General features: G+C 36.6%; 2 protein-coding genes across 5 annotated transcripts in view; one reads left to right on the forward strand and one right to left on the reverse strand.

The window, feature by feature from the left end:
- Positions 1–804: 804 nt before the first annotated feature.
- LOC133818950 (ATP-dependent DNA helicase 2 subunit KU70) overlaps positions 805–19338 on the reverse strand; it is a 34520-nt gene continuing 15986 nt past the window's right edge. For 2 of the 4 annotated variants that reach the window (XM_062252076.1, XM_062252074.1), the window contains 8 exons: positions 17231–17292; positions 13049–13109; positions 12407–12466; positions 11773–11865; positions 11580–11700; positions 1760–1862; positions 1437–1623; positions 805–1166 (listed from right to left, as the gene is read on the reverse strand). In XM_062252076.1, coding sequence (XP_062108060.1) covers positions 1053–1166; positions 1437–1623; positions 1760–1862; positions 11580–11700; positions 11773–11865; positions 12407–12466; positions 13049–13109; positions 17231–17292 — 801 coding nt within the window. In that variant the 3' untranslated portion in view covers positions 805–1052. The remainder of the gene's footprint in view (positions 1167–1436; positions 1624–1759; positions 1863–11579; positions 11701–11772; positions 11866–12406; positions 12467–13048; positions 13110–17230; positions 17293–19338) is intronic. The other 2 variants (XM_062252075.1, XM_062252077.1) reach the window with 2 other exon arrangements.
- On the forward strand, positions 6651–8618 carry LOC133818951 (uncharacterized). The gene is made up of 2 exons (XM_062252079.1): positions 6651–7614; positions 7812–8618. Exons 1-2 carry the CDS (start codon positions 7086–7088, stop codon positions 7853–7855), a joined length of 573 nt encoding a protein of 190 aa, XP_062108063.1. The 5' UTR covers positions 6651–7085; the 3' UTR covers positions 7856–8618.

The following is a 19338-nucleotide window of genomic DNA, read 5'->3' on the forward strand; positions in this document are numbered from 1 at the left end:
TCTAAAGTGAATTTATAGAAACTTGAAAAGGGTTGTTCAATCTTTTACTCTTGCCAATTAAAATTTAGATAGTACATTTTGAATCACTGAGCTACACTTCATATACCAACAGTAGTCTTCTAAAGACCAGATCCACTGCACTTGAAACAACCAATAATTTCATTTTCAAGGCTGAATTGCTAAAAATTTCCGCAAAAATCCATGTAGAACCCAAAAATAAAGATGCTTTGATTCACATATAGACCTTTTGAAGGTAGAGCTGAGCATAAAATCCAAAATGCTGAAAAAATCATATACACCAACCTTCCGAATACCGAAAAACCAAAACCAACTAAAACGAACACTGAAAAAACCGCCAACGGCGCAAACCACCACTGTTCGGTCGGTTTGAAAATTGTGTGGACCAACCGGCGAAACCGAAACCGACCGAACAATATAATATATAATAATATAATATTATATAATTATTAATTATTAAACTTATTAAATAAAAATAAAAAAAATATGAAATTACATTCTATATATTTATGTTTTAAAAATGCACAAAAATGGATTCCAACAATCCAAAATTTTTAATTTTTTAACTAAATTTTTAAAAAAAAAAATTAATAAATTCGATTTGGTCGGTTTAACCGATCAAACCGCGATCCAAAACGGTCGGTTTTTTCTTTTAACTGGTTTGGTCGGTCGGTTTTTGGATTGCACCAATCCGGACCGAAAACCGAATTCTGAATTTTATGTTATGAAAAAACCGCCAAAACCGACCAATGCTCACCCCTATTTGAAAGAAAGCAAGAAAGTGAATGAAAACTGAAAAGATAAGTTTGTCCAATTATCTTTCAGTTCATCTCACAAATATAGAGGAATTTATATTTGCATCTAGTTCGCTATATTGTTCTATTAAAGGGGAAGATCATAAACAAGTCTATACATGAACACTTCTCCAATGCAAGTGTCAACAAACAGTCAAATACACATACAAAGAGACCCCTGGTAAACAGCTTGTGTCACAGATCATTACTGGTATATATGAGAAAACATATTAACTTTGCCTATTTCCCCATATGAGTCAATATCCTACTGATCAGAGCCTCCTTCTTTCCAGCAACAGGAATGTTGTTTGCTGTCAGATAGTACTTTAACTCTGCTGCAGTCAAATCCTTCAACTGCAAAACGAAAAATTATGAATATTTACACTCTGAAATCTGTAATGTGAATTAAAATGAACTGTTAACTTTTATACATTTTCTACGTACTTAACAATTTTAATATAAGTCATCATCATTGTATATTCTACGCAAACTTTAAATATGATCCAAGTTCTTTCTTTTCTTATATTCTTAGAAAATAAAATATTTGCCAGACAACTGATCACATTCTCTTTGCAAGATAGAAGCATAGAGTACTGAAGCAAAACAACAAAGCAAGTCTCTAACCTTTCCATTGTCTGCTAGATCCCCCCAATCATATTTTGCATACTCTTGAACTGCAATTTCGGAAGTAGCTTTTCTCTTTTTGGAGGCTTCACTCTCCTTTTTGTCTCCAGCATTTTCGGTTTCCTCATCATAAGTGTCCCCATATATGGAAAGCTTAAATTCTTCCAAAGCATTAACCACGCCTGGTCTGTGAGGCAATGTACAAAAAATATTGAGTTGATTACAAACCACTACCCAGATACAGAGAGAAGACCAAACCATTTATTATCTTGGTGTGCTCATTTTATCTTGCAATAAATTGTAGTAGTAGCCAAACGTATTACCTAGACATGCCTTCCTCATCTGGCACTGTTTCATCCTTGATGTCTGGCATCTCATCTTCGTCCAAAGCTAGAGTCTGCAAAACCGCATAATGTCTCTGCAAAGCTGCAACAAAAACAGTACGTGGATACTGAAGCATCTTATGATTGTTTTTCAAAAAAAAAAATAGAAAACTAAGAACAACACACTGTAAGCAACATGGTGATCTACTTTCTCATAAGAAGTCAGAGGCAACCATAGTACACTCAGCCATTCCATAAGGGTAATTGTAGAAATAGTGATAGCATATGTGTAAATACCTAGGTGTGTTGTACAGTTAAATATAGGTCGTAATATTTATTTCTTTCCTTTTTTTAGCTATCTTGTACATTGTAATCTACCTGTATATTGGCATTTTTATTCTTCAATAAAATTATATTAGAAGAATTAATCCCAAAAACCTACATGGTATCAGAGCATTTGTAGTTCAAACTTGGGAAATCTTCCCAATTTTTTTTTGTCATTTCTTAAACAAAAAAGAAAATTAGGGTTTAGTTCTTTGAGGCTCAAACTTAGAAATCATTTTTAGAGTTGTCTTCTAATCTCACCTCCTACCCAGAAAGCTTGACCCACCTTCGATTGGCAAAACCCCAAAGTTCGGGGTCTAGAAGAGTGGCGTGAGTCACACGCACCGCGACACTCCTTGGCGTCTTCTCCCACGCACGTGCGCGCGTAGGCACGTGACAGCGCCACTGGCTACCTTTCTGCGGCGTCTTCCTCCTCGACACTTCCTGCTTCGGTTGTGACTCTTCATCTCGGGTTCTCCCACCACTCATCAAAGAGTTTCATTTTTGTGCTAAGTTTTTTTCCATCTATCTTGAGTTCATCAACATCTTTTTCTTTTTCCACTGCCCATTCATACACCCTTCTCTGCTGCCCATTCATCATGAAAATTCAATCTCCAAATTTCATGGCTCTCACTCTCAGCCAACCAATCTCATAAATTTGTTTCAACTTCATGGGAGCCCTCTACCAACCAACTATCACAATGTCAGCCACATCTCAAAAGAACAACATTTGCCACCTCTCAAAACACCTCCGAACCCTCTTCAACATTTTATGCAGCAACCACGACCACATACAATTGAGGCAAATATCAGTATAATGTGTCATCAAGGTTCTTCGTCTTACACATTCACTGCATCCGCCAACAAAGGTCTTTGGATAGTGGATTCAGGGGCTTCTGACCACATGACGGGTGATTTACAAGTCTTCATTACCTTCAAACAATGTGCTCATTGCCCCACAGCCAAAATTGTTGATGGATCCCTCTCAAAAGTGATAGGGATTGGTTCTGTAAAATTATCAGATGATCTTCTCCTTTCATCTGTTTTGTTTGTCCCTAAACTAAGTTGCAATCTTCTTTCAATAAGGAAACTCACAAAAGACTTGAATTGTGCGACTAAATTCTATTCAAATCTTTGTAAATTTCAAGTTGTGGACTCGGCGAAGGTGATTGGTAGTGCTGAAATACATGATGGACTCTATATTCTCAAGTATTCTCCTAAAAGTAAACAAGTTCACGAATCAAGTTGTGGTAACCATTTCAATTCTGTTTCTCATTCTGTTTCTCATTCTGTGTCTGTTTTGAATGACAATCTTATCATGTTGTGGCATTTTCGCCTTGAACATCCAAATTTTGTTTATCTTGAAAAACTCTTTCCTCAATTATTTATCCACAAACGACCAAAATTCTTTCATTGTGAAGCCTGTCAACTTGCTAAACACACTCGAAACTCTTATCCCAATTTTTCTTACAAACCTTCAAAACATTTTACAATGATACACATTGATATTTGGGGACCCTCACAGGTAACAAATATCAACGGATCTAGATGGTCTGTATCCTTTATCGATGATCACACTAGGACAACATGGACTTTTCTCATGAAAGAAAAATCAAAAACTGCTTCTATCTTTAAAAATTTCCATTCCATGATTCAAAATCAATTCAACCAAAAAAATCCAAATTCTGAAAACTGACAATATTTTAACTCCATTCTTGGTCCATATTTGTTAGAGCAAGGGATTATTCATATTAGTTCATGTGTTAATACTCCACAACAAAATGGGGCAGCTAAGAGAAAAAACAGACATATTCTTGAAGTTTCTAGATCCATCATGTTTTCAAATTATGTTCCTAAATAGTTTTGGGGGAAGTCGTACTCACAACCACCTATCTCATAAATCGTATGCCTAGCCGAATATTACAATTTAAAACCCCAAGAAATTTGTCACTCGCAACATTCCCTCATATCTCAACTTTCTCCTCAAATCTTCCACTCAAAATCTTCGACTGTACTGCTTTTGTTCATATTTATGATCACAAAAGAATTAAGCTTGATCCAAAGTCTCACAAATGTCTCTTCATCGACTATTCCAGCACTCAAGGGATTTTGAACACCAATCTTTCTTTCCCAAACCTGGTATTCAGGGGGAGCATTCAAAGGAATATCAGTTTTGGGAAACTCTTCAAGATCATCAGGCTGCATTTCTTCAACCCAACGTCTTGACACATGAACATCATCAAACTACTCAACCCTTACCTGTGTTGTCACAGTCAACTGGTTCTCCCTTGCCTTTTGCTCAACCCTTACATGTGTTGTCACAGTCAATTGGTTCTCTCTTGCCTTCTTTTTAGCCTATCCAACCAAATCTCACCCCAAAAAACACATCTAGCCCGTCCTCCTCACTTCCTATAGTCAGTCCGACCTCATTTTCCTCCGATGAAAATCCAAACACTCTCTCAAACATACTGCCACTTCAAACTCAAGCACAATTTGATATAGGTGACAAAGAACTTCGTGTTTATAGCAGGAGAAAAGCTAGGAATATAGAAGTCAACATACAAGACAAAGACTGTTCAAACACTCATCCAAGCTCTTGCGACTTTGAAAATCATTAAGGTAAGGATTCTATAACTCGTGAGTTAGTTTCTCCTACTATTGATGACATTGACCTGCCTATTGCTCTTCGAAAAGGTGTTAGAACTTGTACTAATCACCCAATAGAGAAATATGTTGCTGATGGGAAACTAACACCTATGTACCGAGCCTTTGTCTCTTCCCTTGATCTTATTCAAATTCCTACAAACATTTATGAGGCCTTGAAAGATCCTAAATGGAAGATTGCAGTCAATAAAGAAATCAATGCTCTTGAGAAAAATGGTACTTGGGCTCTCACTGAGTTACCTCAAGGAAAGCGGACAACTGTTTGTAAATGGATTTTCACCGTCAAGTATAACTTAAATGGGAGTATCAACAGATTCAAGGCTCGATTGGTCGTGAAAGGGTTCACTCAATCATATGGTGTTGACTATCAGGAGACCTTTGCTCCCGTCGCCAAGCTTAATACAATAAGAGTTTTGTTATCACTTGCGATAAATTGTGATTAGACCTTATATCAGTTACATGTAAAAAATGTCTTCTTGAATGGGGAATTATTCTACCAGGGATGAAAAAATACTCCAGTGGTCGAGTAGTGTGCAAACTTCTCAAATCACTTTATGGCTTGAAACAGTCACCTTAGGCATGGTTTGATAGATTTGCAAAGTCAGTTATTAAACATAGATATACTCAAAGCCAGGCTGATCATACCTTGCTTGTTAAGTTCTCTTCAAGAGGGAAGCTGGAAATTCTCATTGTCTATGTGGATGACATAATCCTAACTAGAGACGATTCATGCAAAATTTCAAATCTCAAAAGACTTTTTGCCTCAAAGTTTGAAATCAAAGATTTAGGACCCCTCAAATACTTTCTTGGAATGGAAGTAGCGCAATCCAAAGATGGAATTATTAAATCTCAATGAAAGTATATCCTGCACCTTTTAAAAGAAACTAGAATGATTAGGAGTAAGCTTCTTGACACTCCAATGGATCCAAACTTGAAAGCAATTCGAAGTGAGGATACAACTCTAGTATAGGAGGGGGAGTTATCAAAGATTAGTGGGGAAACGAATCTATCTCTCTCATACTAGACTTGATATCGTTTTCTCTGTCAGCGTGGTAAGCCAACATATGCACAATCCTTTCAAGGAGCACTTGGAAGCAATTCATCGTATTCTACGATATTTGAAAATGACACCAGGTCTCAGTTTGCACTTCATGAAACACAACAATCGAGACTTAGAAGTCTACACAGATTCTAGCCAGCCAAAGGGCTGACTGACATCTGATCAATCAGTGGTTGGTTATTGCACCTATGTATGGGGTAATTTAGTCACTTGAGGCAGCAAAAAGCAGTCTGTGGTCTCAAGTAGTAGTGCAGAGTTAGAATATCGTGCTTTGGCCTTAAGTACATGTGAAGGAATGTGGCTCAAAAGGTTGATGAATTGTAGAAAATATTGTTTTTTATTTTCTGTTATTATTTTAATTAATTCGGTATCCCTCAAGAATGGGAAACCAATTTGTACACAATATATTTTTTCCTTTTTTTGGAGGATTTTAGGTTGATTTAGTACCATTGTAATTGCCCTAGAATATTTGGTATTTAATACCAAATTAGTCTATAGTTTGTAAGTGCTTATTTAAATGGCAGTGCTCTCAAAGAAATAAAATATCAGAATATATTTTCCACATGGTATCAAAGCCAATACCCTCACCCTAAGGAATCACAATTTTTTTGTCTCCCTCAGAATCGTAGCCTACCCTCAGAAATTGCAGCCTTTTTTTTCGCTTCAATATCGCTACCTTCTCTTCTTCCTCATGGCCACCTTACCTGATCCCACCATCTCTGATGATACCACAGCCAACTCCACCATCAACAAGGGCTCTTCTAATGCCTTTCCTTCTTCATTTGATCACCAAAACTCTCTCCAAATTACCATCCACAAATTGAATGGTCAGAATTTCTTGCAATGGTCCCAATCCGTGAAGATGTACCTGCGTGGTCGCGGACGCTTGGGGTATTTGACTGGTTCTACTGCTGCTCCTGAACCTGCTGATCCATCTTATGACGAATGGGAGTTCGAGAATTCTCTTATCATGGCGTGGCTGATCAACTCAATAGAGGTGGATATTGGTAAGACTTATTTGTTTCTTTCCACTGCTCAAGAAATATGGGAAACTATCCAGGAAGCTTTCTCATATTTGGAGAATTCTGCTCAAGTTTTTGAACTCAAATCTCGGCTTCGGGACCAGTGACAAAACTCTCTTACGGTAACTCAATATTATGGTGTTCTTTATAATCTTTGGCAAGAAATTGATATATTTTATGTTCCTGAATGGAAATGTTTAGCTGATGCCTCATTTTATCAAAAAATGCTTGATCGAGAGAAACTTTTTGATTCTCCATGGACTTAACCGAGACCTCGATGAGGTACATGGTCGTCTCTTTGGAAAAAAATCCTCTTCCCACCAGCAAAAGAGTCATGATGGGTTTCCCTCTTGCTGCTGAAACTGAGCAATCTGCTCTCGCTGCCCGACGTCCTAATAATGGTGATGATTCTCGAGGGACTCGTCGTGATCGTCCCTGGTGTACTCACTGCAGTAAGGTTGGTCATACCAAGGAGACATGTTGGAAGATTCATGGGAAACCTGCTGATTGGAAACCTCGATCCTCTATTCGTAACAATTCTGACAGCCAGGCCTTGACAGCAGCACCAACCAAGGCTTTCCCATTTTCTCCAGCCCAAATCACTCAACTCCATCAGCTATTGAGCACGACAACCAATGCTTCCGCATCTGATCCTTCGTCTACTTCCACTCAAGGTACCTCTGCTGCCTTCAATGCTCAAAAATCTGCCTGGATAGTAGACTCTGGGGCTTCGGACCACATGACTGGTCAGTCCAGTCACTTTACCACTTATACTCCTTGCCCAGGTACTCAAAAAATTAAAATAGCTGATGGTTCTCTTTCTTCTGTGGCTGGTAAAGGATCTATTACATTATCATCTTCCATTATACTCCATGATGTTCTTCATGTTCCCAATCTTTCTTGTAATCTTCTTTCTGTTAGTAAAATAACCCATGATCAGCAATGTTTTGCTTCGTTCTCACCACTTGGTTGTAATTTTCAGGATATGTCCTCGGGGAAGATGATTGGGAATGCAAAGGCATGTAGCGGGCTATATTACTTTGATCCGTTTCCTCCTGCTCAAGTTGATAACGCTTTTATTTCTGGTTGTATTTCTACCAATAATAATGATATAATTCGGTGGCATTATAGGCAAGGTCACCCTAGTTTTTCATATTTAAAATATTTATTTCCTAAGTTATTTCAAAATAAAGACTTGAGCTTACTTAAATGTGAAATTTGTCAATTCGCCAAACATACACGTGCTGTTTTTCGCTCTATCCCCTACAATTCAACTCAGCCTTTTAATCTTATTCATAGTAATATATGGGGACCATCTAAAATAACCAATACTACAAATACAAAATGGTTTATCACTTCTATTGATGATCACACACGTGTTAGTTGGGTGTTTTTGCTTAAATCCAAATCTGATGCTGCCATGATTTTTAAAAATTTCCACTCTATGGTCAAAAATCAATTCAATGCAAATCTCCAAGTCTTACACGCTGACAATGGAACTGAATATTTCAACTCAATCTTAGGTGATTATCTTCTTTCTCATGGCATTGTGCATAAAAGTTCATGTGCAGGCACACCCCAACAAAATGGGATTGCTGAACGAAAAAATACACCTATTGGAAATTGCTAGAGCAATTATGTTCACAACCTCAGTTCCAAAACATTTTTGGGATGAGGCTATCCTCACTTCTGCCTATCTTATCAATAGAATGCCCTCTTGAGTGTTGAACTTTCGCACTCCTCTATCTATGCTTCTCAAGGTATATCCAAATACACTGCTGGTTTCTAATCTTCCCTTGAAAACATTTGGGTGTGTTACTTATGTTCATGTTCTCGGTCCAAACCGATCTAAGTTTGATCCTAGAGCCCTTAAATGCGTCTTTTTGGGTTATTCTTCTACAAAAAAGGGATACAAGTGCTATCATCCCCCAACTCATCGTCTCTATGTCTCCATAGATTTACATTTCATGAAGAAAAACCCTTTTATCCCAACCTTTCACTTCAGGGAGGGACAGTGAGTGATGTTTCTAGTTGGGATACCTGTCTTCCCAAGGCTTTTCATGAAATTTCAGAGTTTCCAAACTCATCTGAGCAACAACAATCTCAGCCACCTAAGACTAAGGAGCTCTTAGTCTACTCTCGGCGACCAAAACATCATCAAGTAATACAGTCCACTAATGCTCCAACATCTCATGAATCTGATCCACAGACTACTCCTGATGTAAGTAATCCTTCTCTTGAACCTATTTTACTTGATAATATTCCTAATGTTGAGTCTTCCAGTGTGATTGAACCTGAGTCTGAGTTACCTATTGCCAAAAGAAAGGGAGTTCGGAGTTGTACTCAACACCCAATGTCCAGATATGTTTGCTATAGTAAACTCACTCCTCACTATAGAGCCTTCCTATCAAAAGTTGAGCAAGTGGTAGTTCCCAAGGATATTGCTGAGGCACTTGCACAAAAAGAATGGAAGCAAGGAGTGTATGACGAAATTGGGGAGTTAGAAGCCAACAACACATGGACAATTGTCAATCGGCCTAGAGATAAACATGTGGTAGGGTGTAAATGGGTGTTTACAGTTAAGCACAAGGCTAATGGAACAATTGACCAGTACAAGGCAAGACTAGTTGCAAAGGGGTTCACTCAAACACATGGTGTAGATTACAACAAGACATTTGCTCCTGTTGCAAAGCTAAATACTGTGAGGGTCCTTTTATCTATTGCTGCCAATCTAGATTGGCCCTTACAGCAGCTAGACATCAAAAATGTCTTTCTCAATGGATATTTGGAGGAAGAAGTTTATATGAGAATTCCTCCAGGCTTCAAAGACAGATATGGAAAAGAGAATGTATGTCATCTGAAAAAATCTCTCTATGGTCTAAAACAGTCTCCAAGGGCGTGGTTCGAAAGATTTAATCAGGTGATAAAAAGGCATGGTTACAAACAAGCTCAATCTGATCACACACTGTTTTTCAAACACTCACAAGAGGGTAAGGTGACTATCCTCATTGTTTATGTCGATGATATGATAATAACAGGTGATGATTATGAAGAGCAAGACAAGCTTAAAGGTGTACTAGCCCAGGAGTTTGAAGTGAAAGACCTTGGACCTATGAAATACTTTCTAGGTATGGAGGTGGCAAGGACTAAACAAGGAATTTCAGTATCACAGAGAAAATACATTCTGGATCTTCTCAAAGAAACTGGAATGAGTGGTTGTAAACCTGTAGCAACTCCAGTTGAACCAAAAGGCAAGTACAAAAAGAATACGAAAGAGAAGACGGTAGACAAGGGAATGTATCAATGATTAGTGGGTAAACTAATCTACTTGTCTCATACCCGACCCGACATTGCTTTCGCCGTGAGCCTGGTTAGTCAATACATGCACAATCTTCTTGAAGAACATTTAGAAGCTGTGTACAGAATCTTACGTTACCTAAAGAAAACACCTGGGACCGGCTTATTGTTCAAGAAAAATGAAAAATGAGGTGTTGAGGCATTCACCGATGCTGATAGGGCAGGATCAGTTGAGGATAGAAGATCAACCACTGGTTATTGTACCAAAGTTTGGGGGAACTTAGTTACTTGGAGAAGTAAAAAACAGTCAGTAGTAGCTCGAAGTAGTGCAGAAGCGGAACTTAGAGCTCTTGCTCAAGGAGTATGCGAGCTAATCTGGATTAAAAGTATATTTGAAGAGCTGAAAATTCAAAGAACGAAGCCTTTAAAGTTATATAGTGACAGCAAATCAGCAATCAGCATTGCACATAACCCAGTTCATCATGATAGGACGAAGCATGTGGAAGTGGATAGACACTTCATTAAAGAAAAAATTGAAGAAAAAGAGTTATGTGTTGTGTATGTTCCCAGCAAACAATAGCAGGCTAATATTCTGACTAAAGGCTTATCGAAAGACAGTTTTAATGAGATTGTTTTCAAGCTAGGCATGTGGAATCTCTATGCACCAGCTTGAGGGAGGGTGTAGAAAATATTGTTTTTTATTTTCTGTTATTATTTTAATTAATTCGGCATCCCTCAAGAATGGGAAACTAATCTGTACACAATATATTTTTTCTTTTTTGGAGGATTTTAGGTTGATTTAGTGCCAATGTAATTACCCTAGAATATTTTGTATTTAATACCAAATTAGTCTATAGCTTGTAAAGTGCCTATTTAAATGGCAGTGCTCTCAAAGAAATAAAATATCATAATATATTTTCCACATGAATGAGTTGAGAATTGACTCTCTGGAGTCATTTAAGATGTACAGTGATAGTCAAGCTGCAATCAACATTGCTAAGAATCTGGTTCACCATGATAGAACTAAACATGTTGAAATAGATCGACACTTCATTTTTGAGAAAGTAAATTTAAAGGTCACTGAGCTCAACTACATTCCCACAAAGAATCAGATTGTCGACATCCTAACAAAGGCCCTACCAAGAACGAGTTTTGAAGAATTTAACTCCAAGTTGGGTTTGTATAACATATACAACTCAGCTTGAGGGGGAGTGTATAAATACTGATAGCATGTGTAAATACCTAGGGTGTGTTGTACAGCTAAGCATAGATTGTAATATTTATTTCTTTCCTTTTTTAGCTATCTTGTACATTGTAATCTGCCTATAAATTGACCTTTCTATTCTTCAATAAAATTAGATTAGAAAAATTAATCCCAAAAACCTACAGTAATAATGCAGTCACAGAAAGTGTTCCGTATTAGAAAAGAGGAGTTATGAAAAAGGAAATATACCAGGGTTAGCAAATTGGCATACTGAAAAATCTTTCAAATCTATACGTTTCATTAAAGAAGCAGCCTTTCTGACTTGCTCGTCAGTTGCACATGGTGCAGCAACACCTGAAGTTGAATGAAGCTGCAGAGCCATAGTGTCTGTCAGAAATGAAATTAACAGTAAATTTCAAATAAAAACAAACATCTTCCTTGCCTCTTCATTGTCTCTGATATCATCAGAATATGGGAGATATATCATGTGCATGCCTGGGGGCTCAACTTGACCGCCAGCCTTAGTTATTTCTTCCTGAATGTTGTAAGGAATAATGTAATGTACAAAACGGTTGACAAAAAAAATTAAGGTATGAGTGAATTACGGCTAAAATACTCAATGTTTTCAAAATGTTGCACTTTTATACCTAATTTTTATTTTTTGTGGTAAATATACTTAATGTCTTCAAAATGTTGCACTTTTATACCTAAATATTTTTTTTTTGCGGTAAATATACCCAATGTTTTCAAAATGTGGCACTTTTATACTTATTTTTTATTATTATTTTGAGAAATAATAAGAAAGTGAAAGAAAAATATAGGTTTTAATTATTTTTTAAATTTGACATTAGTTTTCCTTTCTTATTTTTTCTCAAAATAACTATTTTAAATTAAAAACTAATAGATATTTTATTAAAATTAATTTAAAATAATTGAAAACTGATCTGTTACATGCTAGTGTTTAAAATTAGTACTCTGCCTACATGTTGAGCACATTCATGTGGTTTTCACAACCAACTTAAAATTGGTTTTCAGAGCAAAAAAAAAATATGTGGAAATAATATTTAATAACTTACATAGCTGAATTTAATACTTGGAACATTAAGAAGCGAAATATATTGAAGCAACTTACACACCTATGGGGAGGGGCGGGGGGGAGAGACAAAAACCAGAGAAGTTAGAGAACAAAGTTTTTATAGAAGGTAAAAGCAACTAGACAGACTCGGAAGACAAAGTTATATTAATGAACCTACTTTTCTGAACTACGTGCTTCTACTATCGTCACATGACTTAGAAGGTGGAAAAGAACCAGTCAATTACAATGTTAAATGATAAGTGTACTTTTAACAAGTCCTTCAACTTTAAAGGTACAGCAAGACCAATTAAGGCAATTAAACCAAAGGTTCCGCCATTTTGGATTTCTATCAGAAGGCAAACAAGATGGAAAAAAGCAAAGACCGAAGACTAAAAAAAATATTTAATTACATAGTATAAATACAATTCTCATCAGGACAACATGGGTCTCATAAATTAATCTCACTATTTATGCACTGTTACATAACCGATTGGAACATGTATCTTACCGAAGCAGCCAACAGAGGCTAGATGCAATTAGTTGGGATTCAAAAGGTGTGTGAGTGTGTGGGAGGAGAGGGGTTCAAATCCTAAGATGTGTGAGTGTGTGTTTCTCTTTTTCTTTTTGTAAAAAAATATCATACCTGAGCAACAAGAGCAACTAATTGAGGACGAGTTGGAAGGCCATAAAATGCAACAGCAAAACTGAAAGAAAAAGAACGAAAACTTTAGTTAAAAAAGTGTTGAGATTTAGGATGTCTAAGGTTGACTATTAACCAAGATATGGGTGATAAAATCTGGTACACCTGTGCAGATTAGAAAGAATTTGGCTTCAGTTTCCATTTCTTTATCTTTGTCTGTTTTTTTTTTTTTTTTTTGGAGTATCCTTTTCTGTTTTTTATGTCCTCTTATGTTCTAAGCCTTTGATCATGGTCAATAAGACTCATTGAAGTGTTTTATATTTTTCTTCTCCGAGTTTATGTCCATGGTATCAGCGCAGGAATACTTTTGAGGGGAAAACTCCATAAGCAACTACAACCAGGCCCTAACTGGGAGAGCAATGGCAATGACACAGAGGCTTCTACAGAAGCCACAGTGCCTAGCCTTAAAATCACTCCATCCCACTGCACATTATTCAACTGAATCCTCCACTCTCCATATCACTTCTCACAAACTGAATGGAAAGAAAAAAAAATTCCCAATGATCTTGATCTATTCAAATAATTATTAGAGAAAGAGGGATGTTCAACTACCTAGGTGAGTTCATAAAACAGAATGATCTAAATGATCCTTTATTTTTGGAACAAACAAAATGCTATGGTCATGTCATGATTGATTAGCGGTCAACTCCGTGGAAGGTCACATAGGGAGTTCATATCAAATTCATATATCTGCCAAAACCCATTGAAACACAGTAAAGATAAAAAACTTTGATCTGGAAAACTCAGCACAACAGTATGAGTTACAGCACTAGGCTCAAAATTTAAAGCAAGAAAATTTGGATGTCACCACTTACTTTTCAAAACTTATAAATTTGGCAGAATTTAGATTTGTTTGACATTTGTGATTGGTGTGAAAACTGTGATGGTATTGGTATATTTGATAAAGTTATTGAAAAACAGGGAACTTATGAAATCTTGGCTGGATTAAATAAATATTTTGATGAAGTTAGAAGATATTTTAGATGAAGACAAGAGCATAGTAGAAAGAGAGTCATGCTTGGCCAAAACCAAGAGTATACTCCATCTATCCCTCAGCCATCCACGCCTCAACCAGAAAAATCAGCCCTTATTGCTTGTAAACAAGATAATTTTCATGAAGCAGAAAAACAAAAAGAGTTCAGGGATCAAGAGAGAGAAAACATGGGGTGTGATCATTGTAAAAGAACAAACCACACCGCGATGGTAACAGCCAAGGGGGAATCATTACAGCAACCAGACTTCATGTTTACTCATGTCGGAGTTCAACTCAAAAAGTAGATGCTCCCATCCTAATTCAACAAAGTCATGAATTATTCGTTTGAAAATAATGATCTTGATTGGCTAATAGCCTTGTGCAAGTGTGTCAGATCTTGTACTAATACCCGATTTGCAAATTTGTATGTTATGATCATTTGCCTTCTTCTTTGCAAGCTCTTGTCACTAATCTCACAAATAATGAGATTCCAAAAACAATGATGATGCTATGCAAATTCCCAATGGAAAACAATTGTTGAGGAAGAAATCAGAGCATTGGAGAAAACTAAGGCCTAAGAATTTATTAAGAAACCAAAAAGGCATATTCCACTCACTTGGATGTAAATGGGTGCTCACTGCAAAATACACATCCGATGGGACAATTGAAGATTACAAAGCAAGATTAATATCAACAGGGTTTACTTGGACATGGGATAGACTACCCGAAGACAATTGCACCAGTTGCCAAGCTGAACACTATCCATATCCTCCTTTCCTTAGCAGCAAACTTAGATTGGCAACTACAACAACTAGATGTCAAGAATACATTCCTTAATAGCAAACATGCTAAAGAATTGTATATGGAACTTCCACATAGGTTTGATGAGAAATTTGATCAAATATGCAAGTTGAAGTAATCCTTTTATAGGCTAAAACAGTCTCCTAGAGCTTAGTCTAACATATTTACAAAGACGATTGTGAACCATGGATACTTACAAGCTCATTTAGATCATATGTTATTCTAAAAACACACAAATGGTAAGATGACTATTCTAATTGCGTGTGATATTATTTTTGTAGGAAATGACAAGGTTAAAAGGGAAACTCACCGCCGACTTTGAAATCAAAGACTTGGGTCCTTTTTGAGACTTTCTTGGTATGGAAGTGGCTAGAAAGAAAACAGGGATAATTATTTCATAGAAAAAGTATACCTTGGATCTCTTAAATGAAACAAGATTGTTGAAGTGTAGACCAGGTAACACACTAATGGATCCAAATATGAAGCTAGGCAATAAAGACAGTGATACTACTACAATTAAGGAAGATATCATCGTGTTGTTAATATGCTGATTTATCTTTCTCATGCCAAACTAGTCATTGTCATTAGTTAATGTAATAAGTCAATTCATGCATGCACCATATAAAGAACATATGGAAGTAGCTTCTCAAATTTTGAAGTACCTTAAAGGGGAAGTCCTATACCCTTAACAATGGGTTATATTGTCATCCCTAGTCTTGGCTAAGGACTATATTTCAAAAAGAAGAATCTAGAAGTGTGAGGAATAAATTGATGCAAATTGAGCAAAATCAATTGATGACAAGTTAACTTTTAGATATTGTACTTTTGTTTGGGGTAATTTGGTAACTTGGAGAAGTAAGAAGCAAATTATTGTTGTTAGGAGCAATGATGAGGTCGAACTCTGATCATTAGCAGATGGAGTTAGTGAGTTAATCTGGTTAAAGTTACTTCTCTAGAAGAACTTTAAATTCCAAGAGAGTCTGATGAACCTCTATCGTGACAAGGCAACTATTAGTAAATTTCATAACCCTGGGCATCACGACCGAACCAAACATATCGAAGTTGAACAACACTTTATCAAAGAAAAAATTAATGAAGATCCAAATATTTTTGACATCTTATGTGACATCTTTTAAGCAAAATGCAAATATTTTACCCTATGTTTGGTAGGAGAGAATTTTGGAAGGATGGAAAGGGGTGAGTGGAGAGCCAAAATCATTTATTTGGCAAGGGAAAAAGTGGGAGGGAGAGGAGAGATGGAGGGAAGAAGTCTCCCTCCAAATCCTTCAAAATCAATCCTTCCAAAAATGAAGGATCTAGAATAAGACAAACACTTTTTGAAAAAATTACAAACTTGCCCTTCAATTAAATTAAATATATATTCTATAATAGATATTTCGGTAATTTTACATTTAAATTTTAAATACATCCTTATCCCTCCCCTCAATACAGAACAATATTGGGGAAAGTAATTATCCTCTCCATCCTTTTTAAACTTTCTATCTTTCCAACACTCCTTCCTTGTCAAACAGTGTTAATGAAGAACTTAGTAAGACCTTTGTTTAAAAAGAATAATAAGAAAATTGAGAATGTTTGACTTTAGTCACTCAACTTGAGAGAGTCGTAAGATTTAGTATATCTATAATTAATTATTAACCGAGATATTTGGTACAACAGTGTTTACCAGCTGTCAAGAATTGAAAGAATCCGATTTTAGCTTTTTTTTTTTTTTTTCAGGATCCCACTTCTTAATATGTTATCATAAAATAACTAGGGATATGATAGTTTTTGGTATAAATAAACTTTCTTCCACTTTCCTCTCCTACCAAACAAATGGTGAAAATCTTAACACTATCTCTCTATCTTCATTCCCTAAGAAATATGCCTCTTAATATTATCTCTATCTAACCAAACATAGACTAACGGATTAGGGACTGCTTATTAAAGGGTGTTTTCAACTCTTTTTTTTCCATTACAGATGTCATTGTGCGGCTAATTTGATGAAAAAGTTAAATTTTAAAAATTTGTTTAAATAAAAAATATATATAATTTTAGAGATTTTTTATATTTTTACATGTACAAGGATCAGTTTTGAAAAATACCAACATTTCTACGAAATTTACAAAAGATAATGCATTTTCATTTCTTATTTAACTATGAAAAAAAAACAGTTATACCAAGTAAAGAAAGAAGTGTTAAGAGTACAAAAAGTAAATTGCTTTATATGATCAAAAAGCCTGTATCATGATTTCAATGTTAATAAATAAAACCATTTAAGAATATCCTAACCATAAAACACATTATTGCAAATATTAGTCAAGCTTTCTAAAAGCTATGTTACCAGCACTAACCGCTTAAGCCGCAACATGGATCTGTGCAATGCAATAAAAATGCACGTGCTACCAATTACGTCCTGCAAAGAAGGCACAAGTTAAGTACTTCAAATAGAAGTTACAAGTTGAAATGTATGGCTTTTTTCTTCTCATCAAATTCAACACTTTCACAAATGACATTTAAATTGCCAAACCCTCAAGTATAGGCATCTACTCTCAACCCAAGGAATCTACATCTTCAGTAGTCAATTTCTTACTGTTCCACACTCATAATTGCTAAAGTCGTGATCAAGCTTTGCTTCACTCACTCAAAATCCTTAATTTAGAGTTTTATTTGCCTAATACTAGTCCTACGCTTGATACATAACTTTTTTCTCTCTTCTTTATTGTTATGTATACAGGTCAAATACAAGGAATATTTCATCTATATCCGATTGATACTTCTTGTTAATGAAACATTTATTTCTTTCTTAGTTAACCTGCTCACTCTAAGAGCATGTTAGCCAACAAACCACATGAGAGGCTACAGAAAATTCTAGCCGCAGAAAACTGAATGAAAAATAATAAATAAATAAACAAATAATAATTCAAGTAGTCTCAAATGGTTGGCAGTGGCACCTTACTAAGAAATTGAGCCATCTCAATACTGAACCATAAAGGGGAGATCATAGTAGGGTTTTGGAGTTCAAAAGTTTAATGTAAATGTTTCCAAAATACTTCTCAAACTATACAACATCCAATGGATGGACCCATTTCCAACAAAAAAAGAATTGTTGTGTTTTGTTTTCTAATGTCCGTGCTTAAGAAAGGAAAACATGATCCAAGAGCTATAAAGTGCATTTTTTGTGGGGTATTTGTTATGAATTCCCTGCTAAATAAAACAATCCAGAACCAATACTAACAAACAGAGAACAACACAGAGCAGAAATGGGAAATGTGCATTAATGGGGACCTGGGTTGTTCGAGAGCCCAGCCTCTCCAATTACAATGTACACTTCTTGTCTACATAAACCAGAAAACAATTTGATACTTATACTAATCCCTACTGCCTTACTGTGTACTCACTCACATTTAATTCCAGCTAACATAACTAACTCTGTAACACCCATAACAGCCCCAATTCTGTACTGCTTCCCCACACTAAGTCCCCTTAGACCCCTTAGATAGTCTAGAGTAAACATACATCAAAGGAGGCCTATCAATACCGCCCCCTAAAAGCTTCACCTTGTCCTCAAGGTGAAAGTGAGGAAATTGTTCTTGAATCACTTGAAACTCTTCCCAAGTAGCGTCACAATCTGGTAAATTCTGCCACTTAATGAGGGCGTGGGGGCGTTCTTTCTGCATTCCTGAGCGAATTTCCAGCACTTCCTGAGGCTCCAAAAGCCATTCTAACTCCGCTGTCAATGCTGGAGACAATGTTGAGGCTTGCTGTCCTTGTCCCAATGCTGGCCGAAGGAGTGATACATGGAACACTGGGTGTATGGTGGCTTCCGGAGGGAGCTGGAGGCGGTAAGCCGCAGGTCCCACGCACGCTGTCACTGGAAAGGGACCAAAAAACCGCGGAGATAGCTTCTCATTCACCCTCTTTGCTAATGTCCGCTGTCTATACGGTCTGAGTTTGACGTAAACTAAGTCCCCCACCTTGTAATGTACGTCACGGCGCCTACGATCAGCCTGAAACTTCATCTTTTGTTGCGCTCTATGAAGATTCTGTTTCAGCAGCACTAAAATATCGTCCCGCTGCTGAAGGTGTTGCTCTACTGCAGAGACTTTTGTGCCAAACTGTTCAAAACGCAGCAGCGGAGGAGGGTCCCTGTGATAAACAGCTCTAAACGGTGTCATTCCAGCTGCCGTATGGAACGAAGTATTGTACCAATACTCTGCCCAAGATAGCCACTTCATCCATTGGGTCGGTTTTGCGCTCACAAAACAGCGAAGGTATGTTTCCAAACAGCGATTAACCACTTCCGTTTGCCCATCCGATTCGGGGTGATAAGCAGTACTTTGTTTCAATGATGTCCCTTGCAGCCGAAACAACTCCTTCCAAAACAAACTCAAGAATATTTTGTCACGATCTGAGACAATAGAACGTGGAATGCCATGTAATTTCACTACCTCCCTTACAA

The sequence above is a fragment of the Humulus lupulus genome, chromosome 2 (assembly GCF_963169125.1).
Source record: "Humulus lupulus chromosome 2, drHumLupu1.1, whole genome shotgun sequence".
NCBI lineage: Eukaryota > Viridiplantae > Streptophyta > Magnoliopsida > Rosales > Cannabaceae > Humulus > Humulus lupulus.

Coding starts and splice junctions, on each gene's coding strand:
- LOC133818951 (XM_062252079.1), top strand. CDS start 7,086: ATGGACTTAACCGAGACCTCGATGAGGTACATGGTCGTCTCTTTGGAA. Junction 7,615..7,811: donor CACTTATACTCCTTGCCCAG/GTACTCAAAAAA, acceptor TGTAATTTTCAG/GATATGTCCTCGGGGAAGAT.